At 39.1% G+C, this 26,500-nt stretch overlaps 2 protein-coding genes across 7 annotated transcripts in view; both read right to left on the bottom strand.

The window, feature by feature from the left end:
- TBCD (tubulin folding cofactor D) overlaps window positions 1-12,705 on the bottom strand; it is a 132,111-nt gene extending 119,406 nt beyond the window's left edge. The window contains exons 1-8 of one of the 3 annotated variants that reach the window (XM_064467145.1): window positions 12,355-12,705; window positions 11,902-12,127; window positions 8,493-8,543; window positions 8,201-8,298; window positions 7,371-7,472; window positions 5,580-5,726; window positions 4,695-4,750; window positions 1,028-1,160 (exon numbers count right to left, since the gene is read on the bottom strand). In XM_064467145.1, the coding sequence (XP_064323215.1) occupies window positions 1,028-1,160; window positions 4,695-4,750; window positions 5,580-5,726; window positions 7,371-7,472; window positions 8,201-8,298; window positions 8,493-8,543; window positions 11,902-12,085 (771 nt within the window). In that variant the 5' untranslated portion in view covers window positions 12,086-12,127; window positions 12,355-12,705. Of the gene's footprint in view, window positions 1-1,027; window positions 1,161-4,694; window positions 4,751-5,579; window positions 5,727-7,370; window positions 7,473-8,200; window positions 8,299-8,492; window positions 8,544-11,341; window positions 11,515-11,901; window positions 12,128-12,349 lie in introns of those variants that run through there. The other 2 variants (XM_064467143.1, XM_064467144.1) reach the window with 2 other exon arrangements.
- Window positions 12,706-13,436: 731 nt separating this feature from the next.
- FN3K (fructosamine 3 kinase) lies at window positions 13,437-26,465 on the bottom strand. Of its 4 annotated transcripts, none has more exons than XR_010375475.1 (8): window positions 25,668-26,465; window positions 21,046-21,227; window positions 19,855-20,006; window positions 18,576-18,667; window positions 17,288-17,370; window positions 16,331-16,453; window positions 14,560-15,509; window positions 13,437-14,093 (listed from the first exon to the last, which is right to left on the bottom strand). XR_010375475.1 is itself a non-coding variant. In XM_064467408.1 (8 exons), exons 2-8 carry the CDS (start codon window positions 21,184-21,186, stop codon window positions 14,032-14,034), a joined length of 819 nt encoding a protein of 272 aa, XP_064323478.1. In that variant the 5' UTR covers window positions 21,187-21,227; window positions 25,668-26,465; the 3' UTR covers window positions 13,437-14,031. The 4 variants fall into 4 exon arrangements, 3 of the variants coding, with proteins under 3 accessions (XP_064323478.1, XP_009510551.1, XP_064323479.1); XM_064467408.1 differs by having other exon boundaries at window positions 15,344-15,509; XM_009512256.2 differs by having other exon boundaries at window positions 13,437-15,509.
- Between the last annotated feature and the right edge of the window lie 35 nt (window positions 26,466-26,500).

Below are 26,500 nucleotides of genomic sequence, written 5' to 3'. Positions count from 1 at the left end.
CTCGTACAAACACCAGCAAATCCTTAAACCTGTACAAAGACTGTACAAGAGCGTGTCATGTCATCGGACTTCGCTTGTGCTACATCGGCTTTGGTCGACAACACAAACACGAAGGAACAACTCCACCCAGACAAACTCTTCCATTCCACCCAAATATATTTGGACATCAAAACTGGAACCGATACCGGAACTGTTCTTCAAGTGCTTTAAAATGCACACCAATGCTTTTGAGGGTGTAAAACTACAAGCAAGATTTTATAAAATTATATTCTTAGAATGTACAAGAGGAGTGCTATCATATAGCAGTGGTTCAGGTATTGCAATTTTTTCCCATGCATAGTATATAAATTTTAAGACTCAAACTAAGAATTCAGCTCTTTGAGTCATAAACTATTGTTACTCCACAAGGCAAGGAGCATTAAACAAAAAACTTGTTCAGATTAGCAAGCAAAAACACAGGAAATAGTGCATTTTTTCAGACTACTCAAGGACCCTTTCTAACAAGTTTAATGTGTCTTATTAAAACTACTGAGGACAATATTTTAGTAGAAGAAGAATGGATACAACTTTCAAGATTCAGCTGCATTTTGGTTACCAGTTCTGGAAAGTCTAGGAGGGACCACTACTATATCAGACACCCAACCTCTTCATTTTGTACAGTTCCAGTTATTTATTTCAAAGGTTTTGTCCAAAGCAAAAACAAAAACCCAAACAACCCAAACTGAATTATGAAATGACCACTAAGACACAATCAGGTAATTAAAAGCATTTTTGAGAGTTATTTATCAGTGTATATACAGGTAACTTCACTTTCATTTGGTGATGATAAGAATACTTAAAGAAAATATACATATGTGCGAAGTTGCATCTTCAGAACTGTTGTGGAGGAAATTCTAGCTGTATACTATCTTATCCATTTTTAATAAGCAGGAGCCTCTCTGTGCATTTGCTATTCAATGTCTACCATAGCAATACTGTATAATCATAAATACAATCACCTATGTTTTAAAGGAAAAACCATACTTACCAGGGCCTGGAGCATGCCATTCATAACAACAGTCCCCTCCATGGTCTGGAAGGAGGATTTAGATAACATGGAAAGTGTCCAGTCCAGGAAGTCTGCCATCCTTTTTTGCCTGACATCAAGACGGACAATAAATCTGTCCCAGAGAAAACCAAAATGCTGCAGTTACTAACTTCATGATTTTCAACGAAAAATAATTTTTCCTGCTATCCAAACTGGTTGCAGTTCCTAAAGACTATTCTCCAATGGATATTTTTCTAAATAGCTGAGGGGGGAACACTACAAACCATCATATTTTTAGCCCTTCTGTTCCTGAGCAAGGCTTTTACCCAGAATTTCACTTCCACTTCAAACCAACCTATAAATTTGGATTCTAGAGATTTCTCATCTTAACTGTAAAGCAACAAACCTTCCAAAGGTCACACATAAAAATTATTTCCATTAGAGTTAGTGAAAAGCTGAAATGAATACGCAGACTCTCCACCATTCTCACCAAGAACAGCTATTGGTGCAAATCAACAATTGGTCCATACTGCACTGTTGCCAGCCAGGCCCATAAAGAGTAATCACCAGTGCTACATTTGGTTTTTCAGGTATTTGAAAAGGTCAAACTCCTGTTATTTAACACACTGGATGGGTCAAGAGATGCATTTTTACCGATTTTACAGGGGGCAAAAGAGGTTCATCATGGTTGAACTACTTCCCTAAACCTACAGTCAGTCATCACCAGTGCCAACCGAGCTACAGTTAGGGCATCTGCTTCAGTTATCTAATCTAACATTCTTAGCACCTAAAAATTAGGGTCCTCTTCCAGCAGAGATTCAGACTAAGAAACTTTGTTCTCAACGCAATCAAAGGAAAAAAGGCACATGGGAAAGCCCGGCACATGGGAAAGCCCACCACATACAGTTCGCAGTGCTTAAAGAAGGATGTATGCAAAGGTTACTTCACACACCTACAAATTAAATGGGGAGCTAACTAACGGGGAATATTAAATACAGAGAACACAGGAAACAGTGAGCAGGCAAGTGATCACTTGGGTTGTCTTCCAAGTCAGTATCTATTGTGTTCAGCAACAGAACGATGAGAATTTGGGGGAGGGGTTAGTTGGGGGTGGGGGGGTTGGAGCAGCAAGGACAAAGCCTTCTTTTGCACAATAGCACAGGTAACAGAATTAACATGTAAAGTAGATGAACTGGTTCCTGGACCCTCTCTCAGCCCAAAGGAGTTTAAATCTTTATTTCTCAAAGGACTGCCCTAACCTCCAGACTAGAAGGAAGATAGGGATAAGCCTCATCTCCTCCTACTGCAAGCAGGTCACTGAGCAGACAGAAAAGAGAATTCATAAAAACAAATTCCAGCTCCTCTGCCCTATGAAAAACAAATTACTTCAGAAAACAGGAGGTCTTAGATCCTGATGTTTCTAAAGTTCACTTGATACTCATAGACTCATTAGAGCAGGAACCAGAAACCAGGCTTCCCCTTCCTCCCCGAGGAATTTCCTACTCAGCGTGTTAGATTTAGATTCCTGTATCTTATCTCTCTGCCTGTCCTAGGGCTTTTGCATTGCTGCCTAACTAACAGACTAACTTCAGTAAGATGAAACAGTGATCTCATCTCAGAACAACTACACCCGCTCATTAAAGAACTGTTTTGGGATGTGAATACGGTGAATTCAAGTGCCAAAAGGCCTTGGACCTGGGTCTTCTAATTCCTGGTGAAGTGTATTAATCATTAGACTAGTTTGAAAATGGTGTTTTCATAATAAACTAAATAATTATAGTACACTAAATAGTAATTTTGCTCCCATTACAGTCTTACACACCTTGATGGAGCTGGTACTAGAACAAGCTTTATGTATTCTATCACCTTATTTGTTACAAATATATACTTTTAATAAAAATTAATTCAGCCAATAAAAATGGAGGTGAAGAGGACATAAGACAACTGCTAACAACATGCCTGCACAAGGATGCAAGACACAAAATCCTCCTCAAATCCGGGGTTGAGCACTGCATGACTGTAATGCTGTAATCAATCACGCTACTATACGAATGCTTCCACTAGTAATTTATTTTTACAGATACCCTGGAGTGCAAAAGAAGTGCAAATTCAATTTGTATAATGTGATGAAAGAATATTTTACTGTCATCCTTACTTGAGAAGGCTTCCAAATACTGGAGGTACCTTCAAGAGTCTATCACAGTTGGTTGATTTGGGTTTTTTTCTGGGTTTTTAGGAAGTGAAGAAGATAAAGGACAGATTCAGGCACATATGAATGTTAAAGAATAATTCGCTCTATGTCATACTTTCACCTCAAATCCTCTGCTTCTGTCAACTTGTGACAAGATGGATTACCAATGCAGATAGATAAAAATCCTAGAAAAGAAACTTCCAATTATCACTTCCAAAATGACTGCAAAAACTAATTGGGATAAGGAGACAAACCTACATTCTGTCACATGGAAATAAGTATGTAACAGACAAGATTATTTACTGAAGGCTGTTCAAATGATTTATGCATTCAGTTAAATTTTGCTCTGAAATATTTCAGAGTGAATCAGAGAAGTACAGGACTAGTCACCAGAGAGCTTTGATTCTGGTCTCAACTCCATCATGAATTTTCCACGACACTATCAGTTCTAAAACAAAACAAAAAATGTTTGTTTTGCCATCAGATTCAGAACTATAGCATTATATTCACTAAATACAGATTTCAAAAGCATTGAGTCCGTGACTGAAGTTCAGAATAAACTTCCAATAAGTACATGGACAGTTATTTCCCAAAAAGATAGTTAGGATCTGCTCTACTAGATGTTCTATTTAACAACTATTTTGATATAATTAATCCCACAAATTTTGTGCCTCTTAGTACAGAGAAAAACGTTAACACAGATTCTATTGTCCAGGCTAGCTACCCGCATCCACTGCCATCACTTCACCTCGTTCACCCTACAGAGCCTCTGCTCCTACAGCTACGCTGGCAAAACTACGTTGGCAGAGCCCCCTAGCGTAGACAGAGTATATGCTAGTGGAAAGATGCGGGTTTTGTTTGCTTTAAAAAGAAAGAAGAAAAGAAAAAACAAAAGGACAAACTGAGCTGACTAAAGTCCTCTTCCACTAGAATATATTGGAATATATACTGCGATATAGACTGGAAAAAAAGATACGTGTGCGCTAGCAGAAGCAGCGCAGATGAACTGTCTTTTAGATGAGAGAATGAAGGCAGTGACAAGAGGGATATTAAGAAAAAAAATCTAGCATTACTATTCCCTATTGCATAACTTAAGAACTTCTAGGAAACTTCAAGCCAGTAATGTTAGATACCAATTTCCTATTTACCATGCAACACCCTGCAAAAATCAGCAGTAACACAGAATAATTGTATTCTTCTGAAACCCTATGGCACAAACCAGTCCCTAGAAGGCAATTTGAACAGCATCCTATTAGCAGTATCACTTGTGATAGATCCCTGTTCCTCTAGTAAGCAGAGGAAAACACAGCATTTCCAATAACAAACGCACTATTGATCTGATTCAAGCAATACATGCAGCCGGCAACTTCCAGTCCTCCCAACACTGTTATTAGTAGAATGTCAGACTAAGTAAAAAACAGAAGTAATGGAAGATAGCTTTCTTCTTTTCTGCCAAGAAGAACAAACGAGACTTACTTTGAAACCAGTACAGCAGCTGCATCTCGAGCCTTGTCACTGACAACCAAGTAACACTAAAGGTAAAAGAAAACTAATTGTAAAAGAATTCATACATGTAGATTTAATAACAACTGTGTAACAACTTTGTACATGAAAATACCTCTCAATACTTATGATTACAAACTTCAGTATCATTACATATATTATGTAATCATTATTATTACAAACTGAGCTTAAGATGGTAAAAAATTAAATTTCCCATTTACCAGACCATATCTCAGACAACGAAGTCTCCCTTCTAGTGTCTTTCAAAGCAAGTTTACCTTTACTGAAACCTTAACTCACAGTCATATTTGTGCTACTACATGCCTACAAGTGATACGCCACTTAAGTCTTGCCAGTGTCAAAAGCATAACTGTTCAGGTATTTGTGGGGAGGGGGTTTTTTACTTTTATCTCAAAGGAATGACAAGTTAGCCACTTCAGTTTACGCCTAGTGAAACTTTATTATCTTTGCTGAAAATTCTTCATGCGGTCATAGCTTCCAATGTTACTCATCCTGATCGAAAGCTGATTTCCTAAGTCAATCATCAAACTTGGCTTTCAGAAAAAGCTAGCTAGTATTTTCAAGCACTAAAAGCTGTTAACATAATCAAAGGAATGCATTCGTATCAGTCATAAAATAAGATAGTTCTAGGGAAAATAAGTAACAGTCTCATCTGATGCTAAAGCAGCAAAGAACATACTGAAGATTCCAAAACTACAGAGAAATTCTTTACAGATTAGATAGGAAAATATGGCCTTAAATAATATTCTGAAAAGACAATCATTTATCACATATCAAAGATTAAGCCTAAGAAAACTACCACCGGTTTGAAAGCATTACAAGATGTATTATACTTACTTTTGCTATTTTAAGGATGCGATCCATCGTTGGCATACGAGCATGCCCTTCCTCGGAAGTAATATTTCCATCAAAACGGGCCAGATCAAAAGGAATCAAGCATATCATGGAGAGCCATAATAAAAGCATATACCGAGTTTCCCAAGTCTGGAAAATAATGATAAGGCAAAATATGCACTCCATTTTCTGGAATGTACTCCAACAAAGTGCCTGGAGCACAATCTATCCACTAACGTCTAAAGTAAGATGACAAAGAAAAAGCTCCGAACCTGAGTGATCTAAAACATCAAAGGAGACAGAACCACAAGAGATTCCAAACAGGAGAACTCTAACAGAAGTAACGGACCCTCCACTCTGAATCTGAAATCTAGACAAGTTTATTTCCTTCCCAAAGGAAAACTACATGTTGCCATTTTCCTGTTTTCTCCTCCCTCAGCCCATTTGTGCCTCCAGTCAGAAATATGAGAGAAATACGCTCTTCTTCCTCATTTCTTATGTATTGCTTTCATGGCTTTACTGAAACAACTTTCGATGTGTTTTGAGAGACAGACAAGAAGGAATTTTTAGAAGCTTTAAAGCTGTACAGCTACATCAACAACAGCAGCAAAGTGATCAGAAGCAATAAGGTTTATTAAAAAATCATTTTAATTTAGAGCAGCAATACAATTACTGTCTTCATATCTATTATTTTTGTTACTTATAATAGATGACGAGCTCTCTTAAAATTCACATATCTTAATAAGCCTTCTGGAATTCTTATTTTTCCTTATTCAAAAATATAATATGAACTACGGTATCTTCAGCTGGACTCAATAACCCTTATATCGGTCTCTTCCAAGTCAAGACATTCTACGATTCCATTATCTCAATCCATGCTTAAAAATTCCTTGCTTAAATATTTTTTTGAATCAGAATTCTTGCCCGGAACATTCCCAGCCAAATAAAACTTTAAATCAGGACACATAATGAAGGGGTGTCACACTGTTTTTCAAATTGCAAACAGGTAGGAAAAAAATCTGAAATTCTGTGTTATTTTTTCCACACCCAGGAATATATTATCAAACAGAAAAATCCAAGCAATTCATGCCTTATGCCATAATTGTGCAGTTTTCTCCAATCTTTACCTCATCCTTTCAAAAGAAAAAGAAAAGAAAAAAAAAATCCTCACAGATCTGAAGATGAATACTGGGGGGTTCAGGAAGAATAAAACATTTTATGAAATTAAACAAGGAAAATTAACTATCTTCTTAGTTTCCTCATCAAAATAGTAGTTCTCATACCAACTTTAACAAAACCCAAAGGTTTAAAAAACCAGCCTGTTTGTATTAAGAAATAGGAATAAATACATAAAACCTAAAATACTCCGCTTCCTGTCATTTTACAACTTCAGGCTAAATTAGCGCGACCATTAATGATAGGCATAGCAGCAAAAGGATTTTTCAGTTACTCCTTTTAGAAGTTCAGTATCTTTTACTGCCTTTCTTACTACTATTGTTTCAATTTATTTGTTCCCTTATAAGAGTGGTTAGAAGATTTTACTTGCACCTCAACCGCCATTGCTTCTACATCCTTGTAACATGCCCTCTGAAAGAAAAACACAAGACCTCTCCTTCAATAAGACATTTCTCTTGTGACAAGAGGACTTCCATACTAAATCCAGATGTTCAGTTAACACCTGACAGGGTGTGTCATTGCTTTACACACTTTTTTCCAGATTTTTCTCTTACATTGTTCACCAGCTTTTTCTGTATGAGACATAAAAGTTAAACAAAAGATACAGTAAGTTCTCACCTCAGAGTCTTTTGGATTCTGATCTGCAAGCATATCCAAAACAGGCTGTAGATCACCTACTTCATGAGGGAACAGCCGGAGGAAGAGTTTGTACCCTCTCACCTATAACGGAAAGTTTCAAAATTTAGTAAGCCATCTGGCATCGTCAAGTACCAAGGAAAAGACCCTTTAAGGAACTTCTTGTATATAATCCTCATGTGGTAAGAACAGTAAGGATGTGAATTAGAGTCTTAAATATTGGAGATTTTTATGTTTTTACAAACTTAATAAGAATTAATGGAATGGTAATTCTTTACCTTTAAAACAAGGGACCTGTGGAGACTGTCTAGTCCAACTCTCCTGCTAAAGCACAGTCACCTCAGCAGGCTGCCCAGGACCATGTCCAGTATTCAGTATCTCCAGGGATGGAGACTCCACAACCTCTCTGTGCAACCCATTCCAGTGCTCAGACCCCACAGTCAAAAAATATTTTCTTATGCTCAGATGAAAATTCCACAATCCATCTCATTCTTCATCATACTTCACTCTTCTTTTTAACATTATGACTCTTGTTTTATCACTCAGTATCTCAACATCTGCAATTTTTTTTGCATTCAGACCTTGATTTTTACTGTTGTGGATCATTAAATAACATAAGCTATCAGGAAAACCATAGAAGAGAGAACTAATCTTTCACAGTACAGTTTAAAACATTTCACTGCATTAATTAGGGAACTATTTATTTCACTATTTTTGAAAATGTGAAATTTTTTGAAGTTATTTAAACAACAAAGAAAATATTGGAAACTTACACATTTCACTTACAGAATGTTCAATTTCGGGTTTTTTACCTTTGTAATGATGTAAAGAAATTTAAAAGCCAGGTGAACTAGCGGGGCAGGAGATCCATTGTCCCGTACTATATCCAACAATGAATTCATCATCCACTCTAATGAAATGAGAGAAAAAACAGTGAGACTACATGCTTACAGCTAGCTTACAGTTTCTCATACTGCTAATAATAAAGAGGTAGATAGCAGTCATATAATGTAAGTAATAACAACCACAGCAAATATGGACCTTTCAGTTTAACACATTTTCAAATATATACACAAAAAACATATTTGAAGATGACATTCCTACCTAAGTGGCGATCCAACAAGTGAGGCTGCTCCTGGTACTTGTCCATTATACCTGAAAAGGAAAAGATATCTGTAATAAGCTATTCAAATTAAAGGCTCTTACAGGCATTAATTGTGAGATACACCCCTGATCCTAGACAGCTTTAGCTTAAGATTTCAGTATCTTCGAGATAAGTGCTGCCACCACCTGCAAGCAAGGTCAAAAAGGAAGAAGAACACAGAGAAGTAACTGTAAAAATACAGTCTGTCCACTTCCATAGCACAATCATAAACTCCCTTCAGGAGTCTCTCATATTACTGTGGACAAATCCCACAGCTAGATGAAACAATCAATCACGCAATTTGTTGCTGCCCTTCACTGCAGAGCTCTTTGTGGCTCTGCCTTCCTAAGTGCAACTTACCAGCACACCGTATCTCACGGAACTCTGCAAACAGAGACCGTTAAACTACTATAGACTGTAGCTGTTCCAGATGTACCACCTTTACACTCCACTCTTACCCACATAGCAACCGGAACGCTGCTTTACACCTGTCTGCTTTTCTGTTCACATCTTCTTCATTAACACACTTACTTTTTCACACTGTTGTATTTGTTACCATGTCAAATTACAGATTGTCTTTAAAAACACACACACACACACACACACACACAAAAATATCTCAACATAAAGAAGTGTGGTAGCAGCATGACAGTTTTCCAACCCTGAGGCTAATACAGCCATGGGGAAATTCTCCCTGGACACACTGGGTTTCACCACAAGGCTATCTTCCTTCCCATGCCTGGAACATATTTAAAGATACAGTTCCACCACGGAGGACCTGGAATGAAACAGGGTATAGGCACTGCAAAATTCTTCTCTCTTTGTTTTGAGCCACCTTACTATAGCAGAAGGAAAACCAACATAGTACTACTTTGCAAGTGAAGGTGCTCTTCACAATTCTCAGAGCTAGTTTTTTATTTTGAAGCAGAACACAGGAATTATGCAGAAAAAAACCCCAAAGAATCCTTGACATGTTTTAAACTGGACAAATACACACTGTAGCTATGACTATCTGTGCTCCTCTAAACTTTTCACACTACTTTACCTTGCTGCCAGCAATATGTTATCTTCCTTTTGGGAACTGACTTGAGGAAAAACAAACTGAATTTGAATATTGAAAAAAAATACGAACAATTTGCCACAGTTTTTAGAAACAAAAGCGTTTCAATTTAAACCTAGAATCAATGAAAAGCAGCTACAGGAATGAAAGTTGCATTTCAGAAGAGATCATCAAGTGGTCCCGTACTGCACTGAAGATTGCCTGGGCCATTCCAGATATATGGTCAGAAAACAGCTTTGTTAATCAGAAAAGTAAAATATCTTCTTTACCTCCCTTTTTCTACATTTGGTTCTTTCTCGAACAATTTTGCTGTCTATCCCCTTTCTCCACTTGTCACATCAACACTTACATTCAAGACAACTCCAACAGCACTGCAGCACAACCACTTTCAAGACAGCAGCCAGTCCAACAGTATCCCTGCAGTAACTTGTACAATTCCATTGGGATACCGTAGCGCTGTCTACCACCGAGAGGCAAGCCTGAGCTCCTAATCATCACTAATGATACTTCCCATCGTAACTAATGATACCTTAAGCTGTGTACAAATAACAGAACTAGTGAAAACAAGAAATTCCATCAACACTCAAAGCAACAGCTCTCAAGCAGAAGTGGAATTTAACAGCAAATTCCTTATCTTGCCAAACTGCCTTCTCAGATCGCGGCCTGGCAACCTAAAGTAAAACTCCAAGTCTAAATGCTGAAGAGAATGAACTGGGAAAAAAGCTCTTCTAATGGTATTATTTCAAAGAACAGATCTTCCTAAATTTTCTACAAAATTATAGTTGCAGATTAAACTGTCTTCCAAACTTCTAACAGTTCACAAAAAAAAAGCGCGCATCACATGTTTTTGTGGATGCTTTGGAGATCTGTGTTAAAATCCTCTCCAACTGATCCTTACCGCGTTATCTGTGTACAGATTAAAGATATTCGTTAAGCTTCCAGGTGATATCCCACACATTTAGCCTATTACCATGTTTGGGACATTTTGCCCAAGAAGGATCGAATGATACCTTATGACACTGAATATTACAACCAAATATTGAACAAGATGTACAATGCCTACCGGTTTTAAGTATATTAATGTTGTATTTACTGGGCAATGGTACACTCTTCTTATACTTATCATACAGCAATATCCCCCTACCTTCACCAAGCCGTGCAAAAGCCACAGGTTTCGAGGGCTAGGAAAACAATTTTTCTTCTAAGAACTTACATGACAGAATGGAGATGCATGCAGAAATTTGATAAATAAAATTTAAACACACAGAGACAGCATATATGATATGAAAGATAGCGAGGCATAGCAAGACGGCTGGTTGGAGGAGGCAATGGCCTTTCAGCCACTGAGACTTTTTCAGTAATTTCTTTTCTATCCCATCAAATTCTACTACTACACCTGTGATACTGAACAATCAACACAAATATGAATGCTCTTGCTACCTCTTTTTGAACATGTTCATCATTAACCTCCTCAGATGGAACAGACAGTTAAGTCAATCGAGTATAATTCTACAGAGTAACTTCTGCAGCATCTGTTTTCCAAATATTGGGTTTTCCAGTTTATTGTTTGTCTTCCTAGTTTCTAGCAGATTAATATTTTTTCCTGTAAGTTTTTGCAATTTCACCATTTTTGCAAAACGCTAGTCTACTTGATTTGTAAATACATGAAACTTTGAATTAACTTTGGCAAATCATCTGGTCAGAATACTGGATCCAATACACAGATGTGCATCGTAACAGACTAATTACCTAGGAAGCTGCTACACACACGTAATTATACCACTTCTACATCCAGATGAGGTCTAGAAGCAGAATAGCTTTCATTACATGGCACAAAAGCTCAGCTACTAAGTCAGATCCAAGTTGCCTCCACTCAGAAACAGTTACACGATCTGTATGGAGTCAGCTGGCCTTCATATTTCCTATGAAATATAAAAGCAAAAATATGAGATTACCGGTTTAAAGCTCAAAATGTATGCACTTGTAACAAGTAATTAGGTACAAAAATGGCTTTATCTGACAAGCTTTAACTAAATTACTGCCTGCATTTGAATAGGTAAGTGAAGACTAAACATGGGGCAGAATTCAGATTTCTTAAAACCAAGACCTAGGGTTTTATTTAGTTAAATACCGCATAATAATGAAATATATATACCTGGGAAACAAAATGAGTAAAGAAATCATTCTACACTACCTGTTGATAAAGGTCCAGCATTATCACTAATCCAAAATCAGAGTTTTAGTCATTTTTGAGTCATAAATTCCTGTAAGCCATATAAGTACGTGCCCCCCTTGGATGATGCGCTTACCTATGAATTTTTCCACGGTCATTTCTCGAGCCACCAGGTCCCCAAAGACTCCCTCCAGGTTCCCGATGAGCCCCCTGACCTCCTGGCTCTCCGTGAAACTCTCCAGGATGCTTCTCGCGGTGCCGACGCCCGGCTCCTGGCTCCCGCCTTCCTCGGGCTCCGGCCCCGGCCGCTCTCCGTCCATCTCGCCCAAAGCCACGCCGCAGGCGGGCGCTCGCTCCAGCAGCTGGGCAGAGCAACACCCGGTCAGTCAAGCCGCCCCTCGGGGGCACGGAGCGGCGGCCAGCCCTCTCTCCCCGCCGCCGCTCCTCAGGCCCGGCCCGGCCCCGCCCCGCCCGCCGCCATGCGGCCCGCCGCGGCCCGGCCCGGCCCTCCCACACGGCGGGCGGCTCTCGGAGGTGGCGGAGGCGCCGGCGACAGCACCGGGGACGGGGAGCGACGCCCTCACCTCACCCCGCCCCGCCCGGGCCGGCAACCGCCGCGCCGCTCCCCGCCGCCTGCCCCGCGCGCGCCGCCGGCCGCAGCCTCCCTCCTACGGGGCGCCGCGCGGGACCAAAGGCTGCAGGGACGGCGGCGCTCCCGCGCGCGGCTCCGCCCCTCCCGCCGCAGGGCGGGCGGCGGCCGCGGGGGGGATGGCGGCGGGTCCTTCGGAGGAGGGCGGCACCGGCCCGGGGGTTCCGTCCCCTCACTGACCGCCTTCACCTCGGCCCCGGCGCAGGCTCTGCCCAGCGCAGAAACCCCCTGACGCCGGGAAGAGCTGCTGCCCCAGTCCTCGCGCAGAGGGGGCAGCACGCCTCTGGAAGGCCGCTGGGTTACGCCGTTATCCACTTCTCACCCTTATCCTCGCTAAAACATTGAATTACATGGTTAATATAATAACTCATTATCTTAATCTCATAAAATTCTGGAAACAAAGTTTGAACGCTGAAAGCTACAACTACCCAGAAAGGAGGGAAGGGAAGCAAGTGGGCAGACTCAGATGTCTGCCCCCTCACAGCAGTTACTATCTCTCCTGCCAGATTCTTTCCCTTTAGCTTTCTCAGGAAGATAGTTTGTCATGTTTCAGCCCAAGACGTACCACGTCTCCATCCACTCTTCCTTTCCCACACAATTCCCGCCTAGCTACTGAGTATTTTACCAGATGACAGCACTATTTTTCCACTTCTCTCTTGACACATTGCCAACACTAGAAAACCAAAGTTGGGGTCTAAAGTAGACATTTACTAATGTCTACTAATACATACTTTCGGTTAGATTTCTGCTTAATATAAAATAAACTTGAAGGATCAGACCAGCTGGCAAACAGAAATGGGTTCTTGAAGTGAGATGAGTCTCCTTCAGAGACTCTCCTTCAGAGGTGCTCATTTCACTCCATTGATTATAAAGAAGATTCAGGGAGACACTCAAGTCTGCTCAGGACGTTACAAGTAACTTGTCTTTCCCGGTATCCAGCAACTCCATCCATACCCAAATATCTTCAGGCTCAAATTCGTTAACACAAACTAGAATCACAAAATGCAGGTACACCAAATGCCTAGTTTCTGCAAGGCAAGTATTTTATTTGAGAAGGAGAAATCTTAAGTTCACATGTACTTTCCAATGCAATACATGTGTTTTTGTTAACATCGATAAATTACAGTATGCATGCACTTTGCTGTTTCCTTGGACCTGGATCATTTAGCTATCAGCTACAATTTCAACTGTATTCTAACTCTATTATTCCACTTTTCCACAGTTATAATTGTATTTAAACATTATAACCACACCATTAAAATTCCCCTAATTGTAGCCCAAGTTCAATGGAAGTAAAAATTTTTAACTAGTTGTATTATGTTTACAGAGAACGAAATGCATTTTTCTAATAGTATGAATCACAACATCTAACTTTAAAGTTTATTAAGTTTTTATAGCACAGCCATTTAAAGCTGGAAAAAAGTCTAAACATATTTGAGCATTTTTGAATATAACATTTTAGGTATCAGTCACAACAACCATCTGAAGCCTAAATACATAAGTTCAGTTATTCAAATTTTCAGATTCACACAGGCATTTGTCAGACTGCACTTACATCTACTTTCTTTACCACTTTCTTCCATTAAAAAAACCATGGATTTGTTAATGTACACTAGCTCACATTGTATGCCAGTATCTTTGTTGCAGTTTTCTCCCCAAATTCTCATTGCCTATGTTTTCTGTAAAAATAAAGCAGTTAGGAATATTAAAAATCATTATAAAGCCACCTAATTTGACACTGTTCTGTCAATAATCCAGCAGTGGCAGAACAGACTAGCTTTGCCTACTGTACATTATTTTATAAAATTGAAAATATATCAAGCAACAATCAACACAGCAGCAACAGAGGCTTCCTTGTCATCAAAACACTAAGCCTCCCTCCCACTTTTCGCTATCTTTTTACAAAGTTATTTAAATACCTTACTATCATAGTTTAACACACTGAAATTGCATACTAAAACTATGATATGTTATTATCAAACTTGCGTGGTCTGACCATAAGGTTAATTACCAAGGAACTACAGAGACATCCTTTTTACAAAATAACACTATAATTTCTCATAGCAAGAGAAAAACAAAAGCATGTAAACAAATTACACTAAATTAAAATAAATATTAGAAATGTTATTAATTATATATGCTTACCAAGTGCAGTCCAAAGGGCCTTGTCTACTCTTTAAATCAAAAAGAGGATGTTTTCATTTTTAGATTCACAGAATCTGATTTAAATTTTGGATCAGGACATGCAACACGGTAAAGAAAAGATGACAGAAATATAAATGGGAAAAGGGATTGAAAGAGAGAGAGAAAACTAAAACAGAACAGAAAGGGAACAGGTAAGGAACCCGTTATTACTTCCAGCCCCACAATCCCACAGCAGTAGCTCTCAGTAAAGAACTGCTGGTGGAGCAGCAGCAGAAGCAGCAAGACGCAAACAACTGTGGAAACACAGTGGCTGTGAAGGGGGACTCCCTGCAGAGTAAGATTTGGCTGACTGTCATGCTACTTTTCCAACCTAGTGGAGTCTTAACAACAACACAGTCTTTTCCTTCAGTGGGGAATGAAGCTGTGCTAGTAAACTAGCGTGTAAGTTAAAAAATCACACAATTGCTCGTTAGTGAGCCTCAAAAGTGTACTAAGCCTTTTACATGTCAGGTGTTTTAGCGTTAACATTAATTCCTAGTTTGTGTTACTTCTGATAAGCCGGGGCTGTTCATTACTAAGGGACTACGTCAGAATTCCCCAAGCCTTTCTGGTTACTTTAGAAGTTTTCTCATTACATTTATGGTAGATCCCCTGTACCCGGTCCCAAAATGGTTCCAGTGGTTTATGTAATTAAAGAGCTGATACAATTTGTTTCGTTTCTCAAATCCTGGAGCTTTCGGTATTTTACTATGATAGGCAGAGAAAAAACAGCTGCTAAACCCACCAAACATTCCGGCAATGGCCAGTTCAAATTCTGAATGGCCATAGAAGGAAGCAGGGTCAAAGATAATTGGCCCGGAGTCGTCCTCAGCTACATTTCCTGCCCACAGATCCCCATGCAGGAGAGCAGGAACAATTTCTACGTCACAGAACATTTCAGGAATCTTTAGCTGAAAAAGCACGAACAAACACATAAGAATTAGAGAGTTTTGAAGAAAATATTAAATAAAATGAAGTACTGTAAACATAAGAGATTAAGCTCGTCAAATACTGCCTGGTTTCAGTCATCATGGGGTGCTTTTGAAGTTGATGGCTACAAGCATAAGCCTAAACCGTAAGCCAGTAATAACTGTTCTTGATTGTTCTTGACAGAGCTTAGCAAATCACTTAATTCACAGTCTAGTATCAACATCTAGTATAAATGCATTGTTTCTAGACATGGACTGTATTGGCTGTCACATGAAATATAAAACAAATTTCAGTTAAATTAAAAGGTTTCAGTGGCAAAAAGGGCAGTAGTAAACATCTGTACCAATTAACCAGAATTAAGGAACAAAATTGTGATGTAGAGCTTGCAGAGGAACCCATTCCTGGCTGTTTCCTAAGTGCTGCACGGAGCGTGACCTGAACCACAGCCTCAGCTGCGAGCCAGACCTATTTAAAAAAAAAAAAATCTGCCTGGACAGCAGAATCTTACCTGCTTTGTAACACCAAGTTCTTAGATAGAATTTACCATCTTCTTATTATAAGCTTTATCCTAAGAAATAAATGTCAATGCTGAATTGCAGGGTTTTTTCACTATCTGTTAAAAAACTGAAAGAGCAACATGAATTCTGTTCAGCTGACAATGTTGTTGGAGCAGCTGTGAAGCTAGTCCAGTTACTGCTCTTCATTAAAACCTGTGTAAATCTCTTATAAAGTACCTTTAAAATTCCACTGATACTTATTGTCTAACATTCTTTAAAAAACAGATTTAAGGCATAGTTCATACTTTTAGCTGTGACCAAAGTTCTCTGGCTTCTCTGTCTCCATAATCTTTTTCAATCAAATCCAACTGAGCTTGGAGTCGGTGACGAATAAAGAAGGAGGGCCAATCACTCTGCCATTCATTCACCTAGAAAATGTGATACAGGGGCTTGTAATAAACAATATTGACATGTACATAGTATTACAAATATATAGATATCAAGTTAAGATGTTCGATGCTGACACAATGGCCTAGATGATGTTAGTATGACCTACGGACAATGTTATTAGACATTTCGTTGATCATTCTTTTGGGAGTGATTCTTTCTTCCACGCTTTGATGGGGCTGGCTTTAACAGGAGATATAAAATGAGGTTCTGGCTATTTTCATTCATTCAGATTTTCCTAATGAATTTTAGAGGGAGAGTTTCTGGAGAGATCATTTTAGTTACTCCCTATTCTATTCCAAAATCTGTCTGGAAATTTTTATTGGGTAATGCATTTCTAATTTGGTGAAAAGTTGTACTTAGCAAAGAGTTTGAGATATTGAAAGTTCATTCCGTTAAATAGTAGAATGAAAATTCCACCCTCTGCAGAGCCAGGAAATGACCGATTTTGTCTCTGAGAGCTCTTTCCAGTGTCTTATGTGATGTGTTACATGATGAGGCTCCCTAGAAGCAGAGAATTATGCCATTTGAGATCCATACAGTAGGGGTTTAGAAGAAACAAAGCCAAGACATGGTATGTGACGGGATACTTATTTTGTTAAGTATCACTCAGCTAAAGAACCACCACGTAATTTCAACTTCTTAGCAAGCACACACATTGAACAGCCGTCATGTTCCCTTCACTGTCAGGTTAGAATGAAACAGTGAAAGCAAAACTGTGATCATAAAGCTGAAAGCCAACAAAACAAGCTTTTGTATAAGGAGTTTATAGAGCTATAAGAGTACATGTTAGCTTTCACGGGCATGGGGCGTACCTGTGGTATATAGCCACAGCAAGTGGCTATATGGAATCCAAACTTATCCACATACTGAGACTCAGAGCGACATGCACCTTTACCTAAGAAACAGAATAAATATTGGGAGTTTTGAGATCCTTATGTAGTAAAGTTTGCAAACACAGAACTAAATTTCAGAGAATAGGCATATAACACAATTTTAAGCAATAAGTTACACTTATCTCATGGTCACAACCCTCTAAAGGTAGAACTCTCTAAACCTGAAGATACTGAACGGAAATGGAGGCACAATTTGTCAGTTAGTGACTTTTCCTTGGACAAGTGAGTTAGACATTCAGGAACAGAGTACACGTACGAGGTTTGCAATCTACTGATCCAACACCTGAACATGTTGTCATTAAACATGGCTTATTTTTGATTCATAGATTTGTGACCTGCCAGTAATTTGGCCTTCACTCAAAAATAATAGGTTCTAATATGTTCACCACTGAAAGTGAAACCCGGTCCATCCCTGAAGACGTGGGAAAGACACAGATACAGACTGGTGGCTCGGATTTTAATACTGACAACTCTAAAAGAATAATTCTTTGTATGGCTTCCTCTTTTTGTTTGTTTTTTTTTTTTTTTTTTCATTTACATCTTAATCCACTTTGCAAAGAATGAGGGAAGGTGTTTTCATTGAAGTCAGTAGAAACTGGCTCATCACCTTACACTGCTGAACTACAGTTGTCTTCAAGGAGCAGCAACTGTTGTATATTTTGCTACATATTTGAGTTAAAAAATGTAATCCCCAACATCTTTAAAGGGGACCTTAATTATGTGTTTACTAACTAGGACCATATTCTGTAATAAGTCACTTGTTTATACCAACAGTAAACAAAAAGAGGGTGTCTGTAAGGTCAAGAACATTTTAAGAGACTGATTGTACATGAGGCTGAAAGGTTTAACTGACACTGAAAAAGACTAGTCAAAATTTTCGATTTGAAACGTTGAAAGCTCTCTCAAATATTAGCACGTTTCCTTACTAAATTTCAGTATCCACCTAATTTTATACAACGAAGTATATACTAAATTAATTTAGTTTGGTCAAGGTTAAAATTATATGTTTTAAAATTATACTAGTAATTATAGCTCCTGTTTACAAAATGTACATCTGAGAAGTGCGGCACAGGGCCAGGAGGGACATATCTCATGAAACAGACTCCCAATATTGACTTTAATTATCATTACAATTATAATGCAATACTGTACCACAGCCAAATGGATTATTTCATTTTTGGTTAAGTACATGATATCAATACACTACCAATTGTGTTTCCCTCCTTTCTCAATTTCTCTCCAAGTTTCTGGTTATAAAGATGAAGATCTGCTATCTGCTCTCCAAGCTTTGAAGAATATCTGTAGGAATTAAAAAACAAAACAAAACTGAAAAAAATCCCAATTAAATATGACGAAGTATATGTTTGGCAAATATAGAACCTTAATCAACTTCACAAGTACATAAGAGGGAGCAAATGACTAGACAACAACTCTGAAGAAATGGGTTGTAACAGATAATAAAATGAACATCTGTCAATGCTCTTGCAAGAAAGGTAAACAGAACACAAGGTTGTGTAAACAGGAGCACAGAGTGCAGGAGGACCAAGTCATCCTCCTTATGAGCTCCACATTAATAAGCAGAGAACAGAACATGGTATCTACTTTTGGGCCTCATACTTCGAGATCAGCTGAACAGCAATAAGAATAGTAAGTCTAAAAAGAAGACATCGGCAAGGATTGAGGTTGCTTAATGCAGAAGACAGACAACTAAAAAAGTTAAAATATTGCAGATACCTGAAAAGGAGCTGCAAGGATGGAAGTGAATTTCTTCTCCATGCCCAGACTGGGTAGAAGATAACGGGTTTAAAATGCAACCCAGCAGACTGAGGTCAGACATTAGAAAAATCTTTCCTAGGAACAGTGGGATGGATTTGAATGAATGAATTGGAGTGATTGAATTGAACAGGAGCCCATGACTCCTGAACCCCATGTTCAGGTTGGTTGAAGGACAAAATGGAACCTCATGTTATCTATCCATTTCGCTCTTCCTCACCCTAGTGCCTTTGGCCTTGTCGACCGGCTTCAAGCATACTTGAAGATTATACTTAGAGAAGCAGAGGTTTCAAAGACACAAGAAGCCTTTAAGTTTAAAGAAAACATAAGCTGGGAAAAGAAACTCAAATGAGAAATCTGATGAGGGAAAGATGGGCTAAACTGAGCCATTACCACATTCACTTTAGTAGCATCTCAGCCCACGTGGACCAGCACACAAAGCTCTAGGCTAGCACTAGCATGCCATCTCTATTGCAGGTAGAGGGTCAGGGAAGAGCAAAGCATGGGGAAGGAGTGTATACACACACATATATGTAGATATTAATATATTTTTTTTAATATGTACCCATACACACACCAAACACGGACCTTGACAGATACAAACTCCAGCTCTCAGAGAATAGAGAGGTTTTTCTCATTAAGTTTTCTGACTGACTGTAAGATATAAGAAAATACACCCCAAAACATAGTAAAAAGATGATGTACAGACATACTTGTTGAGGTGCTTCATCTTTAGGTACTCCATGACAAACATTGCTCCTCCTCCAGGTAGGTCAATTACTTTAATAGGCTGAGGCACTCTCACAGTATTGGTGTTCTGGATAGCTTCCAAACTTGCCATTTCCCCTTCAAACATTTTTCTAGCCTGTCAAGGGATAAGAATATCCTTGGGGTAAACTATGGATGTCTGCAACAAGTACTTTGAAAAAAACAGCCTTGTTTGAAAAGTTACAAGGGTTAATTCATCTTGATACAAGAATGTAGCTGTGGCAAGGCTTCAGTCCATGCAGCAAGACTCAAGTACCTTAATCCTAACTTCTTTTTTCCCCAATTCATTCCAGGCTAGTAGAATATGTCACCTTTCACCATGATTTCCAGCTGTTTATGCAGATACCAAACTACTCAGATGTAACAGTATCTCTGAGGATAATACCCACAACCTCCTTCCTTCAAAATCAGACATGGCCACTACCAAATGAAGTAAAAGATTGACTCCTTGGACTGGTTCTCCTTTTCATGCAGGTCAATGGCCACCAGATGGAGACGACAGTACAAATATTAAGCCTGAACACTACATTTCTGAAGTAAAGATGCTGTTCTTTCGAGCAGTTTTAGATGTTTTTGGTATTGATAAAGCAAATTTCTGATGCATTGTGGTGTTACAAAAAGCCATTTGGTACTGTATGCATTTAGTAATGGAAAAGTCAAAAATCTGGCCTGAAAAATTACAAGAATCTTACTGCTAGAAATACAAAAAGCAATGGGGACATCTGAAACCTCTGTAGCTTTAAAAATAATACATGAGTTTTAGCACTGGCGCCCTGTTTCCTCCCTCCCACTATTCTAGCCTCCCAACTGAAACATAAAAAAGAATACAATGAATGCAAATTCAGCTTTAGACTTTACTACCCCAACAGCTCTGTACTTAGCCCCGTTTACATACTGCAATGCCAGTTTTTGTTGTTGAGGGTTATCACATTGCATTACACCTCGTTTTGCATCAACCAAACCTGCTGCATTAATACGTGATTTAAAATAAACTACACCTTAAAATCTGAAAACTGGAATAATTAAAAGTCAGCCTGAAAATGCAGAACTCTAAATTATTAACAATCAGGTGCTTTTAAAATAAAAAGTTCTCTACATGCAACAGTATTAGTAGTTAAATATCCACTAGCATTAACCTGAGGTTTGTGGTTGATTTTAACAAATATTCGTCCACTGTCTGTTTCATAACCTTGGCCTTGGCTAATGTATCCTCCTCCTGAGCCTCCGAATGCCTTCAGGACGGAAGTTTTCAATTCTGTTTTCAGGATTTTTTCCATGGTGATTTGCAGGCTGCTGCAGCTGCTTGCTGCTAAATCCACTGCAAAACAAGATTAAAGGTTTGGGTCCTTCGTTCACTGTCACTCTGCTATGAGGTAGAAAGGGCCACCCACCAAATTAAAAAAAAAATCAGCCACAAAAATTAAAAAAAAAAGGCAAATCCAGAGATGATGTTTCAAAATGCTTTGTCTCGCAGGGGCTTTTATAGTTATACATGAAAAATAAAACACTTTAGAAATATTTGCTAGAATAAAATTGAGAGGCGTGTCCTGGGTCCTCTCTCAACTGTGCTGGGAGCTGCTGGTATTTGTAGTTTGGACCCGTTTTTCTTTTTTAAGCTCTGTGATCACATTGGTAGAAGACGTCATTGTTAAACCCACCCACTAGAGGGAGTTTAAATGCAACAGTACAAATTGCGCAGATGTGTTGTAGCCTGGTTATTTAAGATATGAAAAACAAAGTTGCAGCCCACAAGGATGCAATTAAATCATGCTGCTGACCATAAGTCAGCCACCCGAAGCATGTGGAAAGGTTGGTGAGTTTTATCTCTGCTGCGTGCGGACTGGAGTTCTGTTGTCATCACTGAGATCTTTAGAAAGCTTTCCCTTCTTGGGACATAATTCTGTCTCTTGTAAGAGACAGTCAAAAGATTTTTATTGCCTGAAAGTGTCCTCAAGTCAGTGAGATAGTAGGTGCTTAGGGTTGGATGCTATCAAGTGAAAATTCACAGTAAAAGCATCAAGCTGGTAATAAATTTGGGATACTCTTCCTATACGCTTCTACAGATTTAATGTGATCTTTAGGACATCATTTCACCTTTTTATCTCCTTTCACAATCTGTGACACACAGAAAGAAGATCCCTTGGGTACTACCGAATTTAATCACTTCATACTTGCAAAGTGCACTGACACCCCCAGGTATAAAGTGTTAAACCTTTAAAACATGTTATCATAACCCAGACTCTACAATATTTGTTTGAATAACATCTGTATAAAGATAACATATTTGGTTAGGCGGCTATGACTGATTCCTAGCACAGTGCAATTGGTAGAAAAGGCTGCAGTTCTTGCTCTCACTTGGAGCAGCGATGCCTACCATCTCCCCCGGGAATTTCTGGATTCTGATGCCACTGTTGCACTTTGCTTTCATGATTTTCTCTTTTCATTACTATTCGTTTGCATTGATTCATATAAGCTATTTGGTTTTGACAGAGAAAGGAATGATTACTGCACAAATACTGGCTTTATTTAGGTAGGCTTTTCACTACATTCACAAATGGTTCCAGTCCTCCATGGAGTGAAAAATCTTGGTATAGTACAAGTAATTTCTCAGACAAGTAACTTCTCAGAAGGTAGCTCCTTATGGTACATGGAGCAGCTGCAACACAGCAGACCTCCAAGGGACAAATTGGCTAAGGAGGAACTCTGCTAACATCCAGGTTTATCTGAGCAGGACACTGCTTACAGAGTAAGAGCACAAGCTGGACAAGTGCAGCTCATGACCTGGACTCAGAAACAGTGATTCAAATACAGAAGAGTACGTAAGAGCAGCAAGAAACCATTATCTTGGTTGGACCTTTGCATTATATGCCTGAAGTTACCAGTGACTGCTTCGGCAATCCTTCTACCAAGTCCAGCTGTAATATTTTCTGTTATATCACTGATATACTAACTGTAAAATAGATCATTCACAAAATAGGGCTACAAAAGTAATGTTGGGGAGAAGTCGGGAAGAGTCAGCACTTACTGTAGGAGTCTCAAGTAATTTGTCCATACGCTTTCATGGAGCATTTGTGCCCAGAAAGTGAGCCACAGCCGCTAAGGCAAACAACTATGCCCAGATCAAACAAAGCTGAAAGCATAAGGGCTCAGCGTGTACATTAAATTACATAAGCCAGTGCATGTGCACTCAAAGCAACTTGATTACAGCTGTAGATCTTGGACAGTTTGTGGCAGAGAGTCAGTATGACTCATATGGCTGAGTTCCAGATAGTGAAAATGCCAAGCAAGTTGAATTTCAGGAGATAAGACGCCCTAAAGGGTCCCCTGCTAGTAGAACAATGGTTTCCAAATGCTGCTGAAAGGAGGGAATCATGCCCTAGTTTGGAGTGAAGCACCCAGGGAAAGGAAAATTTTTTGGCAACAAAATAAATGACAATGAGCAGGGACCCTTATTTCTTCCTAGTGAAAGATACCCTAATTCATTTTTCTGTTTACCCACTGAGGAAAAGAAAACCCAAAAGCCCCAAAAACCAAAACAAACAAGGAGAATGCATCTTCATCCACAGTGTTACTACTGAACCCACAATTTCTGTGGCCTAGTATGCCATGGACTTCTCTCCTCCAATTTCCAGTGAAGATGCCAATAGTTACTGACTATAACATTTCTTTCAGCATTCTCACATTTTATTTTTCGTTAAACCAGAAGCAGGACTGTGTTAATCCATATATATTGCATCACTTATATAGCAGCCAAGAGACAGGTTGCTTCCAGGCTGGATCAATATTTAACTAGTAATGCAGAGGTGAAAGGCCTGGTTTCCTAACATTTTTGCTCGTGTTATTTCCAGTCAAGCAGCTTTGAACAGCATCATTTCACACACTGGAAGTAAAACAACTCAAAACCATTCCAGATGGGCTCAAAGGCCCAGAGTGCTTGAAAAAAACCCACTGGTGGGTCGAGGAAACCTCCTCCCACAAACCGTTCAGCACCATGGCCAGGTCACGAAGGAAACCGCTAACAGTGCGCGGTAGATGGGCGAGGGCGGCGAGGAGTTACAAAGGACTACTTATGAGCGTTGTTGGGCTCCTGGTTTAAGACCTGTCCTCAGGGTTATGCTTATAGAGGAGTTTATTCAGTTTCCCAGGTCTTTTCTTCTTGTTTTGCTCACAACTGCTTCTAATAAGTGTTTTCAAAGACTGTCCAGAAGACAGATATCCCCTTGCACACCAATGAGAAAAAGATTGGTTCCTTCTCCTTTGCGAGTAGCACTATCTAAAGAATCATAGAAAGAAAGAAACTATATAGAACAGTGTAAGCCAAGAGCAAGAAAAGATTTTCCACCATTAAAACCTCCCTTCCTTTGACAGAAGTTATAGTTTCTCAGTAAAGAACTATCCAAGGACAAATAATTCAGAGCTCCTTTAATCCCATGGATCTGATCTTCAGTTCAACTGCACAGGCTGTAGCTCTGTATAAAATATCAACCACATCTTGGGAGATTTCAGTGAATTCTTGGAGATTTCATTGAAAATATGTTGAAAAATAATCAAGTATTATTTCACAAAGAAAAATAATAAAGATTATGTGATTCTGGCGTGGCTTAGTTACCAGAAGTATATTTTCCCCTTAAATCTTCTGTCACAAATGGCACCTATAAGACAAGCTAATTATATAGCATTTCCTACCTGCTTTCACTTCTGCTAGAACAGTCCAGCATCAGTTAAAATCACCAGATCTACTTTGGAACAACAGCGAGGACATAAAGCAGGAAGAAAAACAGTACTAGAGTGCAACATTCGTATTGGTTTTTTGCAGATGGCAGCAGTCCGTGAGAATGAAAACAAAAAAATCGCACTGAGATGTAGGGTACATAAGAATTATAAGCAATTCAGCAGAAATACATCCATTTTGAACCTCTCTGCGAGAACCTGTATTTTCACAAGGACAGTCAAGCCATGAAACCAGTAGCCCAGAGAGGTTGTGCAGCCTCCATCCTTAGAGGTTTTCAAGACCAGACCAGATAAAGACCTAAGGAACCTGGCCTGACCTCATAGAGCGTCCCGCTTTAAGCAGGAGATTGAATTAAACGACCTCCTGAGCTCTCTCCCAACCTGAATTTTCCTCTGATCCTAACCATCATGTCCAGTTGCCAAGTTTCCCTTCCCCTAACTCCTCTCCTAGGCAGAAGCTGATGTTATTGAAATTGGGCACAATCATATCCCAACCTATTAATTAATTCCTTAAGGAATTAATTTCAAAATTTAAATTAAGAAAAAAAGAGAGAGAGATCTGGTTTTTAAAGTATTAAAAATAAATGCCTTGAGATACTTTAGCCTACATATGCCATATATGTATTGTGATGCACCTTGACAAGACTTAGAAACATCATGAAGGATATTACCATTTTTTAACAATATACAAACACATGTACACTGTGGATTTAAGAAAAATCCAGTGGTTCTTTTACCCTTTTTCTTTGTACAAATAGGAAAGTCAGCAGAATTATGATACAGAACCAGGAAATATGGAATGAGAGTGTGGGCACAAGGAGACACTCTCGCCAGATTTAGAATGCAGAGAGGGAACCGAGAGGAAAGAATACATGGCAAGGAAAAGCAGAACACGTTAGCTTTAGACGATGAGAGAAAGAGATAAAGAATAACAAAGGCACACCTGGAACAGAGACTGCAACAAAATGATCAAAGAGAATTCTAAGACGAGTGCAGGACTACACAATAAGCAAGGAAAAAAAACTACCTTACAGAACTGCAGCAATTTTGTCTTCAGGGTCCACCAGCAGCCTGCCTTCAGAAGAGATTTCATCCTCTTCTCCATCCTCTGATTCAACTGCTGTCTATAAGAACTCAAAACCAAGGGATCCATGGTACAGTAGAGCTCACTGTTACAATTCATCTGTGTTCCTCTTTATCCCCTTCCATTTAATCGTAGCACAAAATGGCTTTGAAAAAGTGACCATACTATCCCTTAAATTAAAACTCTTGACTACAGTTGTTCCTATTTACATAACCTGCATACAACACAATTTTCCTTCAAACATAAAAATATTTTGATTAAATTCTGTTGGGAAAAGGTGATCTTTGAAGACTTACTGTTTATCACTCAGGTCTACGACTGACAGAAAATCCACCTTCGTTATCACTTTTCACCTTGTGATGATAAGAAGTATTTGGGTATCTTAGCAAAATAAGCACGCTGATTTGTTGAAGATTTGTAAACAGAATGACATTGTTAAATAACTTCTCGCTTTACTATGAAGGCATATGGATATGAACAGTTAAAAGATCTAACCAGACTGACTGCTGGCTAAAATTCCACAGCATTCCTCCAGTCAGCTGCACTACGTGGCGTTCAGTTTGGGTGAATGGGATGAGGATATGAGATGTTAACATTTCATCAACAACATCCAAACAGCTGGTACAATGCTCCTGTCTGAAGGCACAGACAGGACCTCAAATGATACCGTAACTAAACAGCACATAATTTTCTTCAGTGACACACTGCTCCAGATTAAAATCCATGACCACAGTCCCATCAACATCTTGGTTAACCATAATTGACTAACAAACTAG

This window comes from Phalacrocorax carbo, chromosome 16, assembly GCF_963921805.1.
Source record: "Phalacrocorax carbo chromosome 16, bPhaCar2.1, whole genome shotgun sequence".
Lineage (NCBI taxonomy): Eukaryota > Metazoa > Chordata > Aves > Suliformes > Phalacrocoracidae > Phalacrocorax > Phalacrocorax carbo.
This window is presented reverse-complemented; position numbering and strand designations above follow the sequence as displayed.